The 23,606-nt window shown below is 47.9% G+C and overlaps 1 protein-coding gene across 10 annotated transcripts; it reads right to left on the bottom strand.

Annotated features, from left to right (window-relative positions):
* Window positions 1-58: 58 nt before the first annotated feature.
* On the bottom strand, window positions 59-16,615 carry LOC122378648 (serine/threonine-protein kinase Chk2-like). Of its 10 annotated transcripts, XM_043359907.1 has the most exons (11): window positions 10,944-10,996; window positions 10,308-10,484; window positions 7,758-7,926; window positions 6,159-6,270; window positions 5,605-5,759; window positions 4,489-4,616; window positions 3,258-3,383; window positions 2,771-2,974; window positions 2,028-2,239; window positions 1,486-1,687; window positions 59-1,066 (listed from the first exon to the last, which is right to left on the bottom strand). In XM_043359907.1, the coding sequence occupies exons 3-11, from the start codon at window positions 7,915-7,917 to the stop codon at window positions 929-931; spliced, it is 1,437 nt and encodes a 478-aa protein (XP_043215842.1). In that variant the 5' UTR covers window positions 7,918-7,926; window positions 10,308-10,484; window positions 10,944-10,996; the 3' UTR covers window positions 59-928. The 10 variants fall into 10 exon arrangements, with proteins under 10 accessions (XP_043215842.1, XP_043215847.1, XP_043215840.1 ...); XM_043359912.1 differs by lacking the exons at window positions 10,308-10,484; window positions 10,944-10,996 and adding an exon at window positions 16,591-16,615; XM_043359905.1 differs by lacking the exon at window positions 10,944-10,996 and having other exon boundaries at window positions 10,300-10,489.
* Between the last annotated feature and the right edge of the window lie 6,991 nt (window positions 16,616-23,606).

Below are 23,606 nucleotides of genomic sequence, written 5' to 3'. Positions count from 1 at the left end.
TCGACGGCGTGCGTGGACGCTAACCGCAGTCTGATTTGAAGGGTGTCAAAGCGACCACTACTCATGAACAGTGTAAGTTTATTATTCCTGGGTCAACTACGTTGGCACTTGCCAATGAATATCTGAGAAATCAATTCACTTGATCACATGATGAAACAAAAGTACAAAAACGGTCTTGCGAGGCAGAAACACATCAATACAGACACGAGCACGCATATTATACGCTGCTTCAGGAAACATGTGCCACACTCATTGTAGCCTCATAAAGGAATAGAAAACCCTACGTCATGAGCGGCAGTATCACCTACGGAGTCAGACGACGATGCGATAACAATGTTCACAAAACGCTGCAGCCACCCGCCCGCTATCGGGGCCCCAGTGCCGTCAGACCGCCTGACGGTCCCAGCCGGGCGTGGCTCACCCCAGTCCCCACAGGACATCACGGCAAGACGCGTGCAGACTGTTCAGAGATTGCACCAAGGTGCAGACTACACGCTACCAAAGTACAAGCACTCTGGACAAGGCTCGCTCTGGACTATCAGCACAGCACAGCTCCCAGGCACAGAGCAAGGCCACCGCCGCGGTAACCCGCGTCCTCCACCAACGCGACAGACTGCCCGTCTGCCGGGCTTCCAGCCGTCCACAGCCCACCCCGTTCAGGTACTAGTCCGTCCACTTCCAGCGCAGCAGCGACATCAGTCTCTGGTCGGCCGGCGCTGCCCGGCTGAGACGCCGGCGGTGGCCGGACGGGCGAGCCGCCCCTCGAGTATTACCAGCCAGCGAGGCACCGCGGAACGCCCAGATCGACGGCGACCCGGCGAGAGACAAGCGCGACCGCCGCCTGCAATGGGCCGTCTCCTTTCAGCAGCACGCTGCCGCCCCGGCCAGCTGCTGAATATCGTCCGCCCTGCGTAGGGCCGCCGTCCGCTCAGGACGTCGCCGTCTCCTGGTGGCCGTTGACGTCGGCCAGGGTGCGTCTCCGGCGGCCGGCCGGCGCCAGACAGTCCTCGGCGCGCCGCTTCCCCCGGCCCATCAGCCGGTCGGCCACCGCCGCCGTCTTCTTGTCCTGTCGACCGGCGACACACACGGCGTCACACACGAGCACTCAGCTACCACATATGGCTGATCAGCGAACACCTGCGTTCATACGGGGCACACAGCACTTGCCTCAGGCTGTCGATAAGCCTGTATTGAATTCAGCATATTGCTTAGACGTAAAGGTTACGCTCTACATATGCTACATACAGTGCAGAGCGTAATACCAGAGTGTCAGTTCGCGAAAACGATCAACGCGAACACGCATGAAGTTGCTACGAATGAGATGAGTCATTCTTATGGTTTACCTAGCACATAAGCTAATGCGGCACCTAATTTATCTTCAACCAGAGATGTCGCGTTAGCACCTATGACCAGCGGCCGGGGTTGCTCCATTAGCACCTGCCGACATGCAGCCAGAGATGCTGTCCTGCAGTAACACCTACTCACCTGCAGCCAGGGGTGCTGCAGCGCCTGCTCCACGGAGATTCTCTGGGCGGGGTCGACGGTGAGCAGGCGGCGCACCAGGTCTTTGGCCGGCTCGCTGACGCCGCGCCACTGGCGCCGCTGGAACGTGAAGCGTCCGCGCAGGATCTGCTCCTGCAGCGGCATGTCCTTGTACTCGGGCGAGAACGGCGGGTACCCGGCCAGACTGCGGCGGAGGGAGGTGCGCCCCGGTCAGCAGCCACCCGGCGGACCGGGGGGTGTCACACAGCTCAGCCTGGTGGCTAGGCTACGGGACGTCAATGCCAGCGTTTGTGGTTTGTGATGTAAGTAATCTGATGTACCGTAGCTACAAAAATGAATAAAGAATAATAAAATAGATAAAGCCTCCCACAGATACACAGTAGCTCAGGGAGCCTAAGCACTGTACGGTACACGATCTATAGCAAACCTAACAGCCTAACAGCTGCAACATCATGGCCGCCTCCCATCCCACCCAGCAGCCTGTCGGGCCCCGGCGCCGCTGCTGCCCACGCCGCGGCGCATACCAGATGAAGAGTATGACGCCCAGGCTCCAGCAGTCGACACTGTGTGTGTAGTTGGCGTCCGGCCGGCGGCGCAGCACCTCCGGCGCCACGTAGGTGGGCGTGCCGCAGAGCGTCTTCAACAGACCGTCCTCCTCCACGATCTTGGCCAGGCCAAAGTCGGTGATTTTCACGAGCGTCTCCTGCTCCTCCGAGGCCAGCAGCACGTTCTCCGGCTGAGGGACGGACGGGAGCCGGCTATAGACCGTGGGGAACGGGCGCTGGCGGACGTCCGATGAGCGACAGTGATTGCTCGCTGTGTTCAAAGTACTGTACTTCAACGCAATTATGTAATATAAAGTACCTACCCAACAACGCACAGATGTCAGTGCGGCCCGCTTTACCCTCGGTATCGTGATCTACTTTACTCACGAACAGTGCGCGAGACAATAGACAGTTGGGACAGTTAACTATACAGTAACCCTTAACTGTTTAGGATAAAGTACGCAATTTCAAAATCCAGTTAAGATACTCAGCTTCACAAATGCAGATATGGGTCTTTTTCTACCGATATAGAGAAACGAGCACACAAAACTCCCGACCAGATTAAATGGGTGATACTTCAACAAGAAATCACACGAGGGTGTGGAAGAAAGCTGAAACAATTTAGCCAGAAACACCGAGCTATTGTCTGGTATAAAACACCGGTCAGCATGAAATTTAGAAAAGCCAAACAGATCCCCAATCGAATAAGCCCACCCACTAACCTTGAGGTCGCGGTGCGCGATTCCCTTCTGGTGCAGGTAGCGCACCGCCTGCAGCATCTGGTAAAAGTACAGCTTGGCGGTGGGCTCGTCGAGCTGTTTGAGCGCCATGACTCTGTCGAACAACTCGCCGCCCTCGACTAGCTCCAGCACGATGTAGACGGCCGCCGGCGAGTCGATCACGTCGTGGATCCGAATCACGCACGGCTGGCGGTGAGAGTACCGGCGGCTGGACTGACTGACTGACTACAGCATCCGAGCGTACGGCATACGAATGTGAACCGATCATAGCGGGTGTCTCAAAACGACAACAGATCACAGTAAGTACTAATACTCTGAACGGGGAGATTTCACGTTAGGAATATAAACCTACCTCTCATTCACACCATTTACCCATTTGGCACCAGTTGGCATTTACCACACCCCCACCCCATTGCACCCAGCTGATCCTACCGTCACAAGCAGCTATCCGCGACCCTGCAGTCCTTACGTGGTCCAGCGCGCGCAGCACGTTCACCTCGTTGGCCACCGCATCGGTCTGGTTGATCTGGTGCTGCCCGCGCAGCGTGAACTTCTTCTTGGAGATTATCTTGATCGCGAATCGCTCCATGGTGCCCTGGGAGTCGGGTCCAATGTCAGACTCACCCAATGAAGCTCCCATGACTTATGAGACGTCCTGCTCCTGATCTTAGGTCGTTAACTAGCCAGAAAATAATGCCCGCCCATGTAACCATGAAACATATATTCAGGAAGCAAAAGTTATCAAGACATTTAAACACCAGTATAACGCCTTTTGGGGCAACTAACAGAGCGAGCGAGAGGGTGGGCCTCGCACGTGCGAAATTGCGAGGGGGTACCTCCAACTGACTTGTGCACGGCACCCTACTAACCGGTCTCTAGCGATGTGCCAAATTTGAGTACAATCGGCCCAGCCGTTCTCGAGATCTGAAAGCGGCACCCTGCACGTACGCACGTGCAAAGTGGGTCCCAACTGGCCTGTGCACGGCACCCTACTAACTGCCCAACTGGTCCCTAACCGTGTTCAAAATTTGAGTGCCATCGTCCAGCCGTTCTCGAGATCTGGAAACGACCTCTACACGTGCGTACGTGCAGCAGCATCCCAACTCTGGCACATGGATATGCATTGCCTAATGGGTGCCTACCTACATGCCAACTTTCAGCGCAATCGGCCCAGTGGTTACCGAGATATTGCAATTTTTACCAAACTGACACCTCTCGTTTTGCACGTGGCACGTGCATAAGGGGTCACCCACATGCATCGGGAATAGTCCAATACTTGGTAGAAGGAATGAAGTTACCTACAAAAATTACTGCGTGTAAATCGGTTCAGTGGTTGCTGAGATATAAGCCTCGCAAAAGCGTCCGCACGGCCGGCCGGCCGCTCATACTAAAAAATTTCCGTTAATCTAAGGAAAGACTACGCTCGCTTCGCTCGCTCCGCAATTAGATTTTCTTGTTAAATCAGTTCACAGGAATTTCATGAACTTGGTATAAATTAGTTCTATGTTCGCATGAACCTCGTTGCCCGCCTTAAACAGACTGTGGGCACTGAACACTCAGAACAGTGAGCAGATGTATTTGAATCGAAGCCCACGAGTGACTGGTCAAACTAATGGGGATGATTAGCCACCATCGCCTCCCTCCCTCCGAGCCGTACCGGCATAGTCTGTGGGCCGGGAGCGGGACGGGGCGTGTCTGACCTTGCGGAAGGCGAGTCGCACCTCGCCGCACGCGCCGGCTCCGAGCACGCGCGACATGGTGTACCGGGCGCGCAGCTGCTCCGGGTAGCTGGCCGAGTCGTTATCCGTGTAGTCGTGGAACACAAACACTGCCGAGAGACACGGGGACGGCCGGTAACACGGCGGTATATCGGTGGACACCCGATACACGGCCAGTACACAAACACTGCCGAGAGACACAGGGACGGCCGGTAACACGGCGGTATATCGGTGGGCACCCGATACACGGCCAGAACACAAACACTGCCGAGAGACACGGGGACGGCCGGTAACACGGCGGTATATCGGTGGGCTGGACCCCCCAGACACGGCCAGAACACAAACACTGCCGAGAGACACAGGGACGGCCGGTAACACGGCGGTATATCGGTGGACACCCGATACACGGCCAGTACACAAACACTGCCGAGAGACACAGGGACGGCCGGTAACACGGCGGTATATCGGTGGGCACCCGATACACGGCCAGAACACAAACACTGCCGAGAGACACGGGGACGGCCGGTAACACGGCGGTATATCGGTGGGCTGGACCCCCCAGACACGGTCAGTGCGCACATCGCCGTGCTGAACTAACGGTATCGATCTCATAATGCCTAGATAAACTGCAGGCATATGATGCGTCAACGAGCCGCTTGTTACAAAGACTGTTCCTTGCAAGACGTCATCTGCAGCAACCACAAGCACTTGAATGGTACATTTAGGGTGAATGCGAATCTGCCTCTACCCACCCAGCAAACACCAGACTGAATGGGTCTTAAGTTTTCGATGACGAATTGTCACCTTTATAAAATGTGCTTAAATCCGAATAAGATATTCCATCCCAAAGTAGCATCCACAAGAGTCCTTAGTTCAGAAGCTCGATGCGACCGGGACCTAACAGGCCATAGTGGCCATCAAAATTACCGTTATCGGTAAGGTAAGGTAAGGTAAGGTAAGTTAAGATAAGGTAAATAAACTAAATGAGCCCTAAAAAATATGCTTACTGCATTAAGTGACAAACAAATCCACTGAAGATGAGGCGCATTGACATACACTCAACAACGCGCTGGGATTTCGCAGATAAACGCAGCTAACCTTTGAGGAGTTTCATGGAGAGCGAGATTTCGTCGTTGTTCTTGAGCGCCACCTTGTTGCCCCTGCCGACTAGCTCTCCGTTGACGAATGTTCCGTTGGAGCTCAGATCCTCCAGGTACACGTGCCAGCCGGTGGACGCCTCGGCCCTCACCACCCTGCAGAGTGGCAACATGAGCTACAGTTGACGAGTTTAGAGCGACCTTCACCAGGGCCAAGCGCAAAATGTATGAGTTTATCTGCTTCTCTGAGACATAACCATCCGTAAGTAAAGAAGCAGCATTTTGATTTGAGCAAGAACCGGATTTCAGGTTTCCTATGGATAATATATCAATATTCATATCATCTATTCCTATATGAATAAGACCTAACAGTCGAAACAAATAATTTGGGTCACTTTAAGTACCTCTAGGTCGTTCTAACTAATAAAACTAATAAATGCTTATACAACCAACAAAATGTTTGAACGGTACGCCAGAAACTGGACTGGCAATTATGGTAAGAATGCAACAGGTACAGGTGATGAAAGGAACCGCAGCCGACAGGTTTGGACTCACTTGAGGTGCGTTTTGCTGATGGTGAGCAGGTACTTTTCGACAAGGTTGTGCAGGCCGACGACCACGTCGCAGGACTCGCCGCGGCCCAGCGTGTACTCGTTTTTGAACATATCTGTGGTGAGCCGCACCGGGCACAGGTCAGCGCCGACGCCGGTGAATAAACAGACTGCGTTGTTTCTGGAGGGGCATGCATCTATACATATGGTGGGCAACAATATAGTTAATATTCTTATATAAACAGGCAATATTCAAATAAGTGCATTAAGTAAACGCATTAAACATCAAAACACAAGCATGCTATAAACACAGATTTAATGCATCACAATACGAACATCTTTTCATTACCTTCAGTCATTTCACCCGCGCCCCACTGGGGTCTGCGTATAAAGCGCCCTACGGGGGGGGGGGGGCTCTTCATAGCCCCCCCCCCCCCTCCTAACTCCGAAACTACTGGGCCGATCGTCAAAATTCAAACGGCACCTGATAGCCCCGGAAAAACTGTCGAACGGAACCTAATTTCATTGACCTCGAGGTCACCAATGACGTCACAGGTCAGGTCAAAGTAAAAATTATCAATGTTTGGCTTCTTCACATTTTGGGCTCTGGCCGCCGGCTTACAAGTCAGATCAGGCTCATTTTTGGTTTACACACTCGTGAACAGATGCTTTAGATACCCTGAGGGTAACAAACTTGTATTTTGATTTTCAGGTCAGGGCCAGGCCAGGTCATCACAGGTCAAGGAAATCTTATAGCATGCATCGGTCACGTGACACATGTTTTATGATCCATTTAGGCCACATATTTCGAATTCGATGTCGTTTATGTCATTCGAGGTCATATTGAGTTGAATTTAGCTTAGGTCAGGCCAATTTCAGGTCAAAACAGGTCAAATTTTAAAGTTAAAATCTTTGAACAATAAAGGTATTTATCGGATGCAGTTTGGGCTCAGGAACACGATGGTGCTATTTATATTGGTGTGCGATGTCAAATACGTAGGTACTGAAAAGTTTATTTGAATATTTATCATTGTGATTTTTTTTTTTTTTTTTGCTATAATGCGTATGACTTGGCCATTTTTGAAGATATCTGGCTAAAACTTGCTAGAGTAAGTCATAAACATGTTCTATGACAAATATTCTGTTTTTTTTTCGAAAAGTAAAAAACTTTTTGAAAAAAACTATAACTTTTGAGTTTTTAATTTTTTCAAAATTTTGAAAATCCGAGATAGCAGTTTGATATCGCAGTCCATTCTGAGTCCTCTCATGCAAAGAAATTGGATCTAGCTTAAAAACTGAGCTCTTGGGAGCGATTGCCGTGGTTCAATGTTTTGCGTCGAAATCGGCCGAACATGACGTCACCCTGACGTCATTTCCGGCCGACCTATAGTAGTTACGAAATTCATATTTTATCAAAAGGTGTCAAATTGATGCAGCCGAAGGTACTGAAAGTTTGGCGTCGATACGTCAAGCGGTTTGGAAGTTATTGCAGAAAAACGGGAGGGGGAGGCCGGAGGGGCTATGAATTAAGCCCTCCCCCCTCAGTGGAATGCGGGTTAACAGCAAATATATATAGCACATGCCCCAGAGTCGAGCATCATACCTAGGCCGTCAAACTTGGCACGGATGCCGACGGGGAACAGGCGGCCCCACTTCTGGACGTCGCCGCCAGGCTGCTCCTGACTTTGGGAATAGATGGCCTCGACATCAGAAATGTCCTGGGTGTTTGGAAGACCGTCCTGGCTGGCTGGTGCTTGACTCATTCTGGCTAGCTGGAAGAAAAATCAAAGCATGTTAGAAAAATAAAAAAGAACTGGTCACAATAAGAAGCATAACATGTTCTATGTTAAGTGAACATATAAGTAGTTGTAAGTATCTATCACTTCAGTTATGGTGCTGAGCAATGAGGATGCCACTAAGCGTGTGTTTGACATGAGGGAAATGAGGGATAATTTTCCGGGATCATCGGTAATTATTTGGTATGGCAGGGACCATTGATACCGCCTTGATTGGAGTCTTTCTCCCCCCCCCCCATCTCCTTAACTTCTTCCACCAGCGTTTGCTAGTGAGAACTGGTACCCTGGCCTGAAGTGCCAGGCAATGTCTTTCTGTGAGTTGCCACCATAGGACATGCCAATAGCGCGACTACGTACCTCTAAACTGAAAAGTTTGACCCTCATGTCTGGCAAAATCAGCTGCTCAGATAATCTACGCCTCAGGAAAGGATGCAGGAATGCAAGAACATTCTCAGCAACACGGTATTTCAGATCATATTGGAAATATTCCAAATTATATTGGATATCAACACTTGATGCACCCTATACATACAATGTATGTAGACCTCTAAAGGGCCAGCCGCCACATGGATCTTGGGAGGATGCCTTCGAAAATTTATGAGAACCTTAACTGGCCTTTGATAGCTCAGGCAAGCTCTTGAGGCGACAACTCTGACCCCAAGCCGCATTTGAGGGGTCACGACTCACGTGTGCCTCTGAGGGTCCCAACCCAACGCACACTTCTTATATCTCTACGTGGGGTCATTACGATTCGACACAGACCCGAGGGTTCGCACGTTATCTGAGGGCTCGACATGGTCTTTTAGCACCTGCCACTCACACTGGCCTCTGAGGGCCCCACATTGAGTTAGGAAAGCCCTAGTCCCCCATGAATGTGTGGGGTGACCCACGCTGATCCCTGGGATCCTTAGCAAGATTCGAAGAGCCCACGCCCCACACTGACACCAAGTGACCCAAATTTGGTCTGCTAATGGTCTGAGAATCCCAAGCCTACCTCAACTCTAAGGGATCCCTCGCCGCTATGCGGTATTATATTTTTTGGTTCCGTATTTGTTCAAGATTTGCGGTGCTTCCCTACACACACAAAAAAGAGAATGTGAGCAAAATGCTTCCCCTCACTGGAGCAAAGATGAATAACTTCCGATTCACCCCCCCCCCCCCCACATTCACCCTCTCCAGAATGCCTACTTGCCACATCGATGCCTATCATAAACCCTATGCATTTCATGTGGAAAATCTGCCATCGTGCGTGTAGGTTTTAGCAAGGTGAACTGATTAATTGGAGCATTTTCAACTTTCTCTGCATGAGGATCATCAGCGTCTGCACAGGAGTTCCTGACTCCTGAGTGGATCGGCCATCATCTCTGGTGACACCTAACCAGGGCTAGTCGATGGATTTTAAGGTTTAGGTGACTCAGAGTTCAGACTCTGGCTTGTAAAATTGACTACAACTCTGGCTCCAGCTCTGACTCCAGAGAATGCATTGCTCATTAAGTCCATATAGGTAATGAAATAAATTGCATGTCTGACTTCTGAGGTGGAAAAACATCTCCAAAACTATCATAGTAGCCCCAGATGACAGTATATGTCCTCAGCTTCAACAAAATCTTATTTTCAAAGGTTGATGCGAAACATCATCAAGCAACCAGGTTTGGGGCATGACTTTGAGCTATGAAGTGTTGACTCCAACTCTGGAGTTGCTAAGATTTTAGCAACTCCAGAGCTCTGTTCGCTCCCCGTTTATTTATCAGCAGGCTGCGACTATGCTGCTACTTCTTGGCTCCTCATTGGTTGAATTCCAGTGGTCTATTCGTTAGACCAATGACAGGCCAAGCCACGCCAGCAATAACTTCCTTATATGGGGAAAACTGACAGCACGCTGGTATAAAAACAGCGACCGAACAGGGCCCAGGCAAAACTGCTGAGTGCCAACTCTAACTGATTCTGACTCTGCATTCTGCAGCCCTGCAGCTAACCAATAAAACTATCATTTGATTTGATTGAAAGAAGCTAGCAGGGACAGATAAAACATGACATGAGGCCTTCTCCACAGTCCACACTCAGCAAAATGTTCTGCCCGGTGACCCTGTCTGGCATAAGCCATTGGATGGCATAATATTTTGTGACACTCACAGAATATTCTGCTGAGCAGCAAATTCAGGTCAGGGTCAGGAGAATATAGAAAGGATGTCAATGTATCAACACAAAAAAACCTATGCAAAGCTGCTAGATGAATAAAATACACACTGAATTCACCACAGGATATAACATTCCATTTTGATTTCCAGCGATAGGCGACTGGCCATGGTTACGACGGTCGTAAATACGGCCTGAAGTTCCGGAACTAACCTTGGAACCTTGGAACTAACCGCGTCAGAGTAGCGAAAGATCTGATACCAATACTATGCGCTGGTGGCGTCCTAAGCGTGGCTTCAGTTTCCCACTTTTCCATTCACAATAAAATTAGACAAAAAAATGTGCAGAATGGGCCGGAAAACAAGGAACCTATCTTGATCTTGATCTATCCCTGTAATGGGCCTGTTCCAGCGCCTCCAGAAGAAATTCTTGACTGGAGGCTCTACCAGAGGTTTTACTGGAGGCGCTGGAACGCAATCTGGAGATTTCTGGAGATTGGCGTCATAGATACCAAAAGAATGACGATTGTTCTCTCTTGAAACGCAAAATTTGTTTTCAATTTTAGTTAAAAAGATAAATAAAATTATAGCAATGTAATTTTCTTTACATTCAAGTTGTAAAATAATCAGTCAAATGTCCTTTGTTTACATTCGTGATTGTCACATGTGCACCATAATTGTAGACCAGAGCCTCCAGAGAAATTTGGACCTCTCAACTCTCTGGAGGCTACTGGAGGTTTCTGGAGCTTTGGCGAGAGCTTTCTGGAGCTTTCTGGAGGCGCTGGAACGCTCTCTGGAGGATTCTAGAGCTTTCTGGAGCTTTCTGGAGGTTTCTGGAGGCGCTGGAACAGGCCCAATATTTCAATGCAACAACAGCGCGCTATTTCAATAAACACGCGCCAGTGACACGCTTTTTTTTTTTTTTTTTTTTTTTTTTAGTGGCCCTAACTTACGTTACTGGCCTCGCGAGGAGGGCGGCGACCTAACTACGCCGCGCAAAAGAAACCGGCCGTCCTAACTAAGACCGGTGGCCACTTTTACTGCAAGACAACATGGGAAAACCCATATCCATGTACTATGCCATGAATATGGGGAAAAACCCATGAATTTACGTTAAGATACATAAATGACAGTGAGACTTACCGTTAAATTGATGTTTGTGAGGGGAGGGAAGGAGGAAGTTTGTGAATGGTAATTGGTAGGGTTACCTACGATGTTACGATAAAAGTTAGATGATAGGAAAGGTTTGAAGAGTGGAGGATATGTCGCTGCCGCTGTTGAGGGCCGATTGTTGTACCCGGGCCTGTGGTCGCCCAAACCCGGCCGCTGCCGCTGTTCAGCGGCCGGGTCCGTGACTGAAGAATCCTTGGCCGCTGCTCGTCGTTGTGCAGTGGGTGAAGGGACAACCCCAGAGTATGTGGACAGTTCCTTGCGATGATAGCGAGGATGAAAAAAAAAAAACGCTTTTCGCATTCGTTCGGCGACTATATATTCTTTGTAATGCGGTATGCCTAAGGCCAAGTAATGGTGCTTACTTTACAGTTTGTCGGAATAAGGTGAGTTTAAGACAAAATCAAGTACTAGATCAGTTAGTGCTGGATCATCTCCGAGAAGAGTCGGAAGATCGTTTCTGAGGCGATATTTTGTAAGGTAGTTGTTGATATGTTTTCGTTCGTTGCGGAGGACTGTGCATCCGATTAGAATGTGTTCAACCGTAATGCGTGTGTTGCATGTTTGGCACATTGGTGGGTCCGTCCTTTCGAAAAGATGACAGTGGGTGAAACGAGTATGTCCGCATCGTAGCCTTGCCAGTGTAACCTCGCGAATCCTATTTGGCTGGTTGCAAGTTGTCCAGGATGTAAGATTTTGCTTGATCGCATATAAATGAGGAGAGTGGGTTTGATTCCATTTGTTTTGTAGGTAAGTATTAAATTTTGTTCGGAGTTTGTGGCAGACGTCCCCGATCGAGAGAGGCACCCCACTAGGGTCTGCTCTCATTGCTCCTTCCTTAGCGAGGGTGTCTGCCAGCTCATTCCCTGCGATGCCACAATGACTTGGCACCCAAAGAAAAGTTATATGCTGACTTTCGTCTAGTTCTAGTAGCATTTTGTGGATATTTTGGATGCAGTAGTGGGTGACGTTATCAGTTCTTTCTAGAGCCTGAAGGGCAGATTTGGAATCGGTGCAGATTATTGCCTGTTCAATGTGAAGTGTTTGTATATGACGGACTACCGTTTGAATAGCGTGAACTTCTGCTAAAAAAATAGTGGCATGGTCTTGCAGGCGTATTTTGTATCTAATATTCGGGCCCACGGCTGCCGCGCCCGTTTGGTTTGAAAGACATGAGCCGTCAGTGTAGAAGAATGTGGAGTCTAGGTTTCTCTGTACATACTCATGGAACAGCAATTGGGCATCCATTGGCGAAATGTTAGATTTTGAATCGTTAAAAAGATATTCAATAGAAATGTCTCGCAGGAGCCAGAAGGGAAGCATAGGCGGTTTAGAGGCAACGTTTATTTGGCCAATGTTGAGTATCTCATGAGCCTGATTTATAATTTCTGGAAGGAAGCACGACCTGCGGAGAGGTTGCCGGGAAAAGGGTTTCCTGGCTTCCATCGCTGGAATTGCAGAATGGTTCGGAATACTTTTGGCGCGATAGTAGTATCGTAGGAAAAGGAAGAAACGGCGGTCTTCTAGTGCTGGCAGGTTTGCCTCCGTCCGCAGGGAGAGTGTCGGTGTTGTGCGGAACGCCCCAGTTATCATCCGTAGACAATTTGATTGTATGGCTTCGAGCCGTTTACAAAGAGTGGGCGAGAGTGTACTAAAAAGGTAACAGTTGTATTCGAGAGTAGATCGGATGAGTCCTATATAAAGCATTGACAACGTTTTTCTGTCCGCACCCCAGGTAAAACCTGAGATGCATCTTAGGGCGTTTATTCTTTTAAGACAACGTGTCCTGATGTGCTCTACGTGGAGTCGAAAAGTCAGATTTGAGTCCAGGATTATCCCCAAAAATTTGTGGGATGTGTAAAACGGGATTCTATTTCCATCAATCTGTGGCGATTCGTCTAAGGACGGTAGAGGTCCCCTTTTAAAGACCATCAGAGCTGACTTAGGAGCTGATAGAAAGAAGCCCCATTTCTTACACCATTGAACGCAGTGATCGATTACCTTTTGTATAATTGAAAAGGCTTGTTTATAGCTTTTGTGGGAGACCCATATTGCAATATCGTCGGCGAAAAGTGAGTAACGGACAGAGAGGGTAAGAAACCGTGGAAGTGATAAAAAGAGATCATTAATAGCGATTAGAAATAGGGTAGGTGACAATACACTTCCTTGGGGTACACCGTGCTCCATTCGGAAAGCGTCAGAGAGCGTGGTTTGACAACGAACTCTGAAGGTGCGAGGTTTGAGGAAATTACGAAGAAAGATGGCCAAATGGCCTCTAATGCCGATTGAATGCAGTTTGTTCAGAACCGTCGAGCTGTGTACTTTATTAAAGGCAGAAACTAGGTCCAGGAAAACAGCAACTGTTGGTTGGCGACGTTCCCAGTTAACTTGAATGTCAGAGATTAGACGAACGACATTATCTGCCGTGCTGTGGTGTTGACGAAATCCACTTTGGCAGGAGTCTATGCATTTTTTATCCTCCAGGTAGTAACGCAAGCGGGTGATCACCATGCGCTCAAAGATTTTGCAAATACAGTTTGTGAGAGAGATTGGGCGGTAGGAATTTGGGAGTTGAGCGTCTTTGCCTGGTTTTAGAATCGGAACGATAATACTCCTGAGCCACTCATCCGGGAAGGAATCATTTAACCAAAGATTATTTAGAGCGATGAGTAGAGTGGATAGGTTTAGTTCGTCTAGGTTGATGTAAAATGCGTAAGGAAGACCATCAGGGCCTACCGACGTCTTGGGGCTGGCCTTTGCCAAAGATAATTTAAGTTCGCGAAGGGTAAAAGGAACGTTATAGGACTCAGTATTAGCTGAGGAAAAATCAAGATTATTGGTTTGGCTGATAAGGATTCGATGAGTATTTGGATCGTAAATCTCTGTCGAGGAAGCGGCTGCAAACTGTCTGGCGAGAGCATTTACGACTTCAGGCGGGGCCGTTATGAACGTGTTGTTTATACGCAGTTGGGGGAAGGGGCGTGGAGCGGTTCTTCTGGAAGCAAATGACCGAACTTGGGACCATATCTCGCTGAGGGGGGTGAATCGGTTACACTTAGCAGCGTAATTTTCCCATGCTTCCTTTTTTTCCTTATATATAATTTCAGCACATTCTTTTCGTGCTGCTGAATAGAGGTGGGCGTGTCTATCACAGATACACCTTTGAAATTGCTTGTATGCCCTTTTCCGCAAAGCCTTGGCTCGCTGACATTTCCAATTCCACCAGGGTGGATTTTTAGGTAAATTTGGGCCACCGACTTTGATGGTTTTTTCTTTTATCGTTTCACTGGCTGAAGCCCTTACTGCGTTTATGAAGTTCGATATCGTACGGTTCATGCTGTAAGGGGAATGACGGTTGACACTCGCGTTAAATGCTTTCCAATCAGCCTTACCCGTTTTCCATATTTTGCGTTCAGTTATAGGAGACAGTGGTGTGGCGTTGGCAAGCTCAATGGTTATAGGAAAGTGGTCTGAGAAAAGGGGGTCTGGTGAAACATTCCATTTGAAAAGCGGGGCTATTCTGGGGGAAGAGATTGATAGGTCAATGGAGGATGTTGTATGATAGCTGTGGCTGATGAAAGTCGGAGTTCCATCATTCATAGTTATAAGAGATTGGCGGTTGAGTTCAGTCTCTATGATCCGCCCTCTTGGAGTTAGCTGTTGGCTGCCCCATAATGGGCTGTGGCCGTTGAAATCGCCTAGCATCAAACAGTGTTCAGGCATTTGTCCAAACAGAGCATTTATGGTATCACGGTTAACAATGTTTGAGTTGGGTGGCAAATACACCGATGCGACCAAAACCTCTCGATTAAACAAGGAAATTGTTACCGCTACCACATTAAGTGTGGAAGCCAAGATTGTTTGACGCTGAGGAAGAGAGTTCGCTACATATAGTGCAACCCCTCCCTGTCGATTTGGCATATTTATGTCATGTCTATACAATGTGTATCCAGGGACATCATAATTGTAGTGATCAGAGTTCCGAAAATGCGTTTCTTGAATTGCTGCTAGAAGAGGAATTTCTTTTTGTAGATACTGCTTAAATTCTGATAGATGTGAGAGAAGACCTCCTACATTCCATTGAAGAAAATGCATGAACACTGCTTACAGCAAGGTGCTGTGATGACCTATTCAGGAATGAAAGACCGTTTGGTCACAGGCTGCGATCGAACGCCCATGTTCTTCTTTTTGACTGTGCGTGATCGGAGGCGAGTGCTCGGTGTCTTCTGGGTGAATTGCGTCAGAGACGAGTCCGAGTCACTATCGCTATACATGGCTGGCGATCGCTGCAGGGAGAAAAGAGAGCGACTGTTTGGCGTCTCCTCCTCATCGGTGAGATTCTCTGTTTGCTCACGACCTGTCGAGTCATCAGAGTCGAGGGCCCTGGACCGCAGTATCGGAGTTACTGGGGAGGGGTCAGTGAGCAAGGGGGTTCTGTCCTGCTCGATCTCTCCGTTCAGTTCTGATGTTTGGGCCGGGGGGCGACCTTCGGTGCTTTCATGCACGAGCTGGGGCCCCTTTGTCGGTTTGGTTGCAGGAGCCTGTGAGAGAGAGCTGTAGGACGCAGGTCGGGGCTTGGGAGCAGCTCGCCGGGACCTGTCACCAGAAGGGCCAGCTGTTGGGGTAGCCAGCTCTGGCCAATCGCGCTCCTGGTTGAAGGGACTGGCCTGAGGGATCACCCTTGCTTGGGTCCGGGTTTGGTTGGACAGCTGTGGGGCTACTCCTCTAAGCTCGTTGGCCTTTTCCTTCCAGACAGGGCACTCCCTGCTGGTGACTGGGTGGGGGCCTCCACATGCCGCACAGCATGGTGGGGCATCACAGCCAAGGGTTGGATGGTCTCCAGCACACCTTGCGCATCTTTCCGTGCGAGCCCTGCACGTGCCCCTGCCATGTCCATATCTCTGACACCTGATGCATCGTCGAGGGAGTTGGTATGAGGGCCTCACCTCGTACCGCACATATACAGCATAGAAGTGAGCTGGAAGTTGCGTTGCAGAGAACCTGACTTTGAGAAGCGGGTTGGGTTTGTTGTTTTTGGAAGGAAGTCGAGTGATGCTCACTACTCCCTGGTCGCGGCTTTCATGGAGGATAGTTTGAGGCGATTCTGTCATGAGCTCTGGGGCATACACAATGCCCTCAACCTGATTTCTCCCGCGATTTTAAATGCCGCAATAGCGCTGTTTATGCCTTTAAAAATATTATATGGTAGCAATTTTACTTTACTTGATATGGCTACCAAGTAGAGCATAACTCTACAAGCAGAAGACAACACCAAAGATCGAGTAGTGAGTAGTGAAGGAATCTTGCCAAGGATCAGCCCAAGGCCTGATTTGACCAAAGATAACTGTTGTCACCGACCGCTGCTGAGCGGTACCCGCCGAGTCGCCGGCCGGCCCGCGCGGCTGCCGAGCCGGCCGCTGCGGCCACGTGGCGTGGCGCCCGAGGCGTGTCTGACCTGGTGAGGTCATGCGCCAGGTCGATAGATTTTCGGTTTGTCCAACTCCGGATCCGAAAATCGACTCCAGGTCTGACTTCGGTCATAGCTGTCGACTCCGACCCGCGACCGACTCCAACTCCGACTGCGCAGCCCTGGATGTGCGAGTTCCCGCGCCTTTTGTTTGTTCAAGTCTCATCGGTGCAGGGACGGATCCAAGGGGGGGGGGGGTCACATAGGTCATGACCCCTCTTGGGGCCCAGGGGCACCACAGGCCTTCCAGGGGCACCACCAGCCTAACAGGGGCACCACCAGCCTAACAGGGGCACCACCAGCCTAACAGGGGCACCACAGGCATGCCAGGGGTACCACAGGCCTAGCAGGGGCACCACAGGCCTGCCAGGAACACCACTGGCTTACCAGGGGCACCACCGGCCTAGCAGGGGCACCATGGGCCTAGCTGTCAGGGGCACCACGGGCCTGTCGTTGGCACTTCAGGCTTGTCACGGGCACCACAGTCCTTCCAGGGGCACCACAAACCTGTCAGGGGCACCTGCGGCCTAGCAGGGGCACTACGGGCCCTCATAGGGGCAGCACAGGCCTGTCAGGGCCTGCAGGGGCAAAGACACTGACAAAAACAAATAACTAAAATAGGGCACCACCAAAATTAAGTGGCCGAAATGCGTTAAGTTTTTAATTTTGTGTATAGGTAGGGGCACCACTTCGATTCATGACCCTCCCATTGGAGTTTGTCTGGATCAGTCCTTGCATCGGTGGACCGGGATTGATGGTGTGTGATATTGAATATTGAACTCCGTGGCGAGATGGCGGGTTCAAATCCCGTCCGGCCAAGTTTATTTCTAATTCAAACAATCTAACCTAACCTAGCCTACCATATATGATATAACCTAAAGCCTATTTTCGCCTACGTAACGTCCCAAACCTAACCTAACGCGCGTGTTATGTGAAAAGTAGATGAGTTGGGCTAGATTAGGGTTGGGTTGGGTTAGGTGGTGTTGGATAGGTTTGGTACCGAGCCAGCGTTAAACAGCTTGCACATGTGTGGTAACCGTTCCAGAAAGTGTTTGTCGTCACTTGGGCATTTCATGTACCTAATGTAGAGCACTTCACGGATAGGCTTTTTAGGATCCGGCCCGGCCCATATCCGGCAAGTCATATCCAGATCCACCCATTATCCGCCTTTCTTTGAATATCAGAATCCGGCCCACCCATGGCCCGTATTACAGCCAAACTTCCAAAAAATATCCGTAATAATCCGTTTCACCAATAACTGGTTTCACCCAAAACTGGACTAACAAATTCAATCTAAGGGACCAGACAGCCATACATCTCACAGACCATCATGGTTCCAAAAACCATGCTTATAAACCTAAAACCACATGAAAATCACCACATTGGTAAACTAGGTATCAATTTTTAACTTCAATGTTGAATGTAAACATTTTGATCCGTTTTGATCCGGGTTCAACCTTCAATTCCCAAATCCGGCCCGCCCATATCCGTTCTTTTTTAACAAATTTAGAATCCAATCCTATCCGATCCGCGGATTTATCCGTGGATAACGGATTTATCCGGCCCATGAAGTGCTCTAACCTAATGACTAGGCAATGACAGTACTCGGCTTATTTCGACCATATTTCAGCGACTGCCGGGCCTCCGCCTGGCACTGAATGAAATGCCTAAAATTTTCAGGCATTCGCCGTAACGCGCGTATTTCTACGAATATTTCAGTCTTTGCCGGCATTCCACGTAATGCCTAGGCATTTCATGAAATGCCGGATTTCACCCGATGCCTACGACATATATATATAGGGGAAGGTGGGGTAAGACGGCCCAGCGGGGCAAGACGGACCACCAGCCCTCCCGGCTGAACCGCTGCTGGTATCTACTGCTTTATGCACTCACTATGTTTGTTTTCCTTCGTAACAATGGCCACCTTGAGCTCATGCTGCTAGGATGCATAGCTTTTGAGTTATTGAGAAAAATGTTGTTTTTCGTCAAACCGATCTAATATAAGATGTCTACGGGTGATTCAATTACGGCGCCTTTCTGGCATGATAAGTTTCTATTTTGCACTTAATTGTGAAGAACAAAGTTATAAACTAAGTTATAGTCACACTTTAGGAAAGGCAAGGTTTTGCAATGTTGGGCTATTTGACATAGGTATACGTCATGATAATGACAGAATTTAGATTTGGGGCAAGACGGACCACTGTGTTCCATCTTACCCTGTGGTGGTCCATTGTACCCTGCATATGGAAAGTTCTTTTCCAAAACATTGACACAAGCTTAAGTAAGCTAATTTTTTCAGGAAGGAGTCTTTGTTGCATGTGAGCCATGCATGCAAGTGCTCAGTTAGCATGCATTCATGCCAAACGACAATCAACACACATGTTCATTGTTCCCAGCTTTTAGCTGCACTTTCATCACACATGAGCAAAGAATAAAGGCTCATTTTGTTATTTTACCATTCTGGTTACTTTTTCTTACAAGAGTACAGAGCAGAAGTGTAACACACATGAACGGATAGCAGGCACTGCTGGGTGGTCCGTCTTACCCCACGTTTTTTCTTGTCTGAGTTTTTGACATGTCCATCTTTAAGAGCATCCACCACCTAGATGTCTTTAATTTGAAATTTAGTCTTTACACATATCAACAGAGGAAGGATTGAGCATTCCGAAGACTATAAATGATATGAATTACGAGCAGGGGCGCCGCCACGGATTTTTGACTGGGGGGGACGGACTGACCGACTGAAAACCCAAAAGTAGACATTCTTACCGTGGCTTTTTCGGTCGGATGCATTCAACGTTTAAAGCAAATATGCCACTTTTAACATAGGGTTTTGAACTGAAGTAACAGTTTTGTAGCTTGAGCTGAGACGAGAACAAATCAGGAGCTTTTATGGCCCAACGATCATCCTAGCTAGCCAAATATATCGGTATCGATTTTAGGTTTGAAGACTGAAGTCATTCCCATAGATTACACCTTGTCATTCTCTTACCGAGGAATCCATTCCCTTACGGAAAAATGCTAGCCAATCAGCATTCAGCTGGTTTGAATTACATACTATGCTTGGTCAACGCGTAATTAGCATCCGCTGCAATATAGGTAAGTAGCCTCTACGAAAGATGGAAAATAGTGATGTAAAAATAAATATAAAATCCTTTTGCAAATATTCATTATTTCCTGACCATTTTAAGTTTAAAAACTCATAAAACTGTGGCAAAACAACTGGTTTGAGGAAAGTAGTTTAGGTACATAGGTGTCGATTTCTACCGAGTTGGGGGTGCCCGGGCGCAGCAAATCCGCCGCCGGCGGTGACCTTGACCCGCGCGGTCTGTTGAGGCTCCAAAGCCAAGCTGGCCGAGCCGGCGGGAAATTTGGAGAGCTCGGGCACCCCCGACTTGGCGGAAATGGACACCCATGTTTAGGTATTTCCAAGTAATGGCTATAGACCGCATTCCCACCGAGTAGGGGAAGCCGGGGGAAGCCCGGCATAGTAAGCTCTTTTTGATTTTTATTACATACCATACGTGCTGTATAAAATGTTGACATCCTGCTAGCTAGCTAAGTTCATTGGCCGTGTTTTCCCAAAAATTCGGTTTCGTGGAATAAGTATAAGGTTGAGAAAATCGAGTTTCAAAAAAGTGTTGATTTTTCTGGGGTAAGCCCGGCATAGGGGTAACGCCGGCCACCTCCCCAGCGCTTTACAACGAGTTGATGAAACCATTATGTGTTTTCCAAATATTAACGGAAAGTGAAATATTAAGGTACTAATTAGCTCTGGACATCTTAGAGTTTATGTCACTACTGGTATTTAAGCTAGCGTCTACTACATATACAGTACAGGTCGATGAAAATCGTGATGCAAAATTGACAAAAAATGTGTATTTCAAAATTCCTTAAAATTTATTTTTCTTTTTACCTTAATGCATCATATTGCATATCATTCGACTCGGCTGATGAAGAAGAACACAACGACACCATTTTTGAAGCTCTAGCTTCATTGTCTGTCGCGTTATCTGCAAAAACATAGTTTGACCCTAGTTGACCTTAAGTGACATGACTGGCTTTGTCTATGATAACATGTTTATTTTCGAAATTTATCTTTGATCTAGGTGTAAACCAAACATGCTCAGTACCTATTATCTCATGGAAAACAGTGGTTTAGTGGCCATGCTCTCGGTTGGGGGTAAGCTTGGCCACTCGCCCGGGGTTACCCCAATGTGCTAATTTTTATTTTAGAACAGCGATATTCGAAAAAATGTCATACTTAAGCCAGCCTGCCTCGTCACCCCTCACTACAAACACTTAAACGGTCCTTACATAACATTCGTATAAATATTAGTACATACTGTATGGTATAACATTAACAGTGCAACACATCTCACTTTTTAGCTAAAAACCCTTAAAATATCATTTTTGCGCTATAACTTTAACAATATGCATTTTTTGTCGGCCTTAACTTTTTTGCTCGCGTTACCTTAGCTGCCACGCTGAAAGGACAAACAGTTGAGCATTTTATTGTGAATAATTTAGCCGGAAACGGGGTGGCCGGGCTTCCCCCGCGCCCGGGCTTCCCCCGGCTTCCCCTACCTACCTACATATATACACATGGATGTCCGATTCAGTTTGACACGGCAAAGCCTCGTGTTCTATCACGGTATAATTGCTGATGTATGCCACTAATATGATCGATAATGCATAGGTATTGCATATCCGCGTGGGGGAGGGGGCGTTGTATAGTCACAAATCTCTCTTTTTGGTTTGTGCACGAATGGGCGCGAAAATTGGCAAAAAACATTAGGCAAAACTGCTCCAAAATACGAATTTTGCAGCCCGTGTAACAAGCTTGATACCAGAAAACCTTAGGTCAGGAAAACCAAGTCAAGTAGTCAAGTCGCCTCAAAGTTTTGTGGTCCTGTCAACCGTATAGCTTATTTCTTAGAAGCTGGAAATTTAGTGTAGCGTGACTGCAGAAGTGTGCGGTCGGAGCCGGAATCAGTCGGAGTTGACTGTTTTGGCCAGTTTTGGCCAGAGTCGGAGTTGAAGTCTTCGAAAATGTTCGGATTTTGACTTCGAGGTCGGATTGGTGTAAAGTCATGTTCTTGGCTGGTTGGACGAAATATATTAGGCCCGTGTTCGGCCAGTCGTGTTATACGACACACGTTGATCACGATATCAAAAATCGGCAGTTCTGCGATGACATGGGTCGGATAAGTGCTGGAGATTTTGTTGGCCGAGGTGGCAGGGGTCAGACCAATGCATGTAGGCCCACACCCCATATACTGAGAATCTAAACCTCCTGGACCCTCTCAGGTTCGGCACCGGCCGTTCCATCTCTTCCATCCTCAGGACAGTCAAATCCTTCTCCACGCGGCAACCCCCTGTTCCGGGCTGGACGGGCAACTCTATCCCATGCGGGAACCGTGAAGTTAGCGTCGTATTCCGCGACGGATTCAGCGTCGAGTCCGAATTTCAACTAAACCCAACCTATCCGATGCAGTTTGGGACGCTGATTCCGAATATCGTATTCATTTCAAATTTCAAGGTCATCTTCAAGGTCAAATCACGGATTGAAATTGAGACCCCGATTTTTCCTACACCGATCGTCCGATCCGATTTCTGAAGGTCACATTCGAAAGCTAGGGTCAGAATCTCGAATTCCCTAATATATACCTTATTAAAAATATTTGACCTTCAAGGTCAAATCACGGATTGAAATTTTGAGTCCCCCTATTTTTTCTACACCGATCGTCCGATCCAATTTCTGATGGTCGCATTCGATAGCTAGGGTCAAAATCTCGAGTTCACTAATATATACCTTATTAAAAATATTTGACCTTAAAGGTCAAATCACAGATTGAAATTTTGAGTCCCCTTATTTTTTCTACACCGATCGTCCGATCCAATTTCTGATGGTCGCAAGCGATAGCTAGGGTCAGAAACTCGAGTTCCCTAATATATACCTTATTAAAAATATTTGACCTTAAAGGTCAAATCACGGATTGAATTTTTGAGTCCCCCAATTTTTTCAACACCGATCGTCCGATCCGATTTCTGATGTTCGCATTCTATAGCTAGGGTCAGAATCTCGAGTTCCCTAATATATACCTTATTAAAAATATTTGACCTTAAAGGTCAAATCACGGATTGAAATTTTGAGTCCCCCTATTTTTTTCTACACCGATCGTCCGATCCAATTTCTGATGGTGGCAATCGATAGCTAGGGTCAGAAACTCGAGTTCCCTAACATATACCTTATTAAAAATATTTGACCTTAAAGGTCAAATCACGGATTGAATTTTTGAGTCCCCCAATTTTTTCAACACCGATCGTCCGATCCGATTTCTGATGGTCGCATTCTATAGCTAGGGTCAGAATCTCGAGTTCCCTAATATATACCTTATTAAAAATATTTGACCTCAAAGGTCAAATCACGGATATTCAACCTTAAAGGTCAAATCACGGATTGAAATTTTGAGTCCCCCGATTTTTTCTACACCGATCGTCCGATCCAATTTCTGATGGTCGCATTCGATAGCTAGGGTCAAAATCTCGAGTTCCCTAATATATACCTTATTGAAAATATTTGACCTTAAAGGTCAAATCACGGATTGAAATTTGAGTCCCCTATTTTTTCTACACCGATCGTCCGATCCAATTTCTGATGGTCGCAATCGATAGCTAGGGTCAGAAACTCGAGTTCCCTAATATATACCTTATTAAAAATATTTGACCTTAAAGGTCAAATCACGGATTGAATTTTTGAGTCCCCCAATTTTTTCAACACCGATCGTCCGATCCGATTTCTGATGGTCGCATTCTATAGCTAGGGTCAGAATCTCGAGTTCTCTAATATATACCTTATTAAAAATATTTGACCTTAAAGG

The sequence above is a fragment of the Amphibalanus amphitrite genome, unplaced genomic scaffold, assembly GCF_019059575.1.
Source record: "Amphibalanus amphitrite isolate SeventyFive unplaced genomic scaffold, NRLGWU_Aamphi_draft 000063F_arrow, whole genome shotgun sequence".
NCBI lineage: Eukaryota > Metazoa > Arthropoda > Thecostraca > Balanomorpha > Balanidae > Amphibalanus > Amphibalanus amphitrite.
This window is presented reverse-complemented; position numbering and strand designations above follow the sequence as displayed.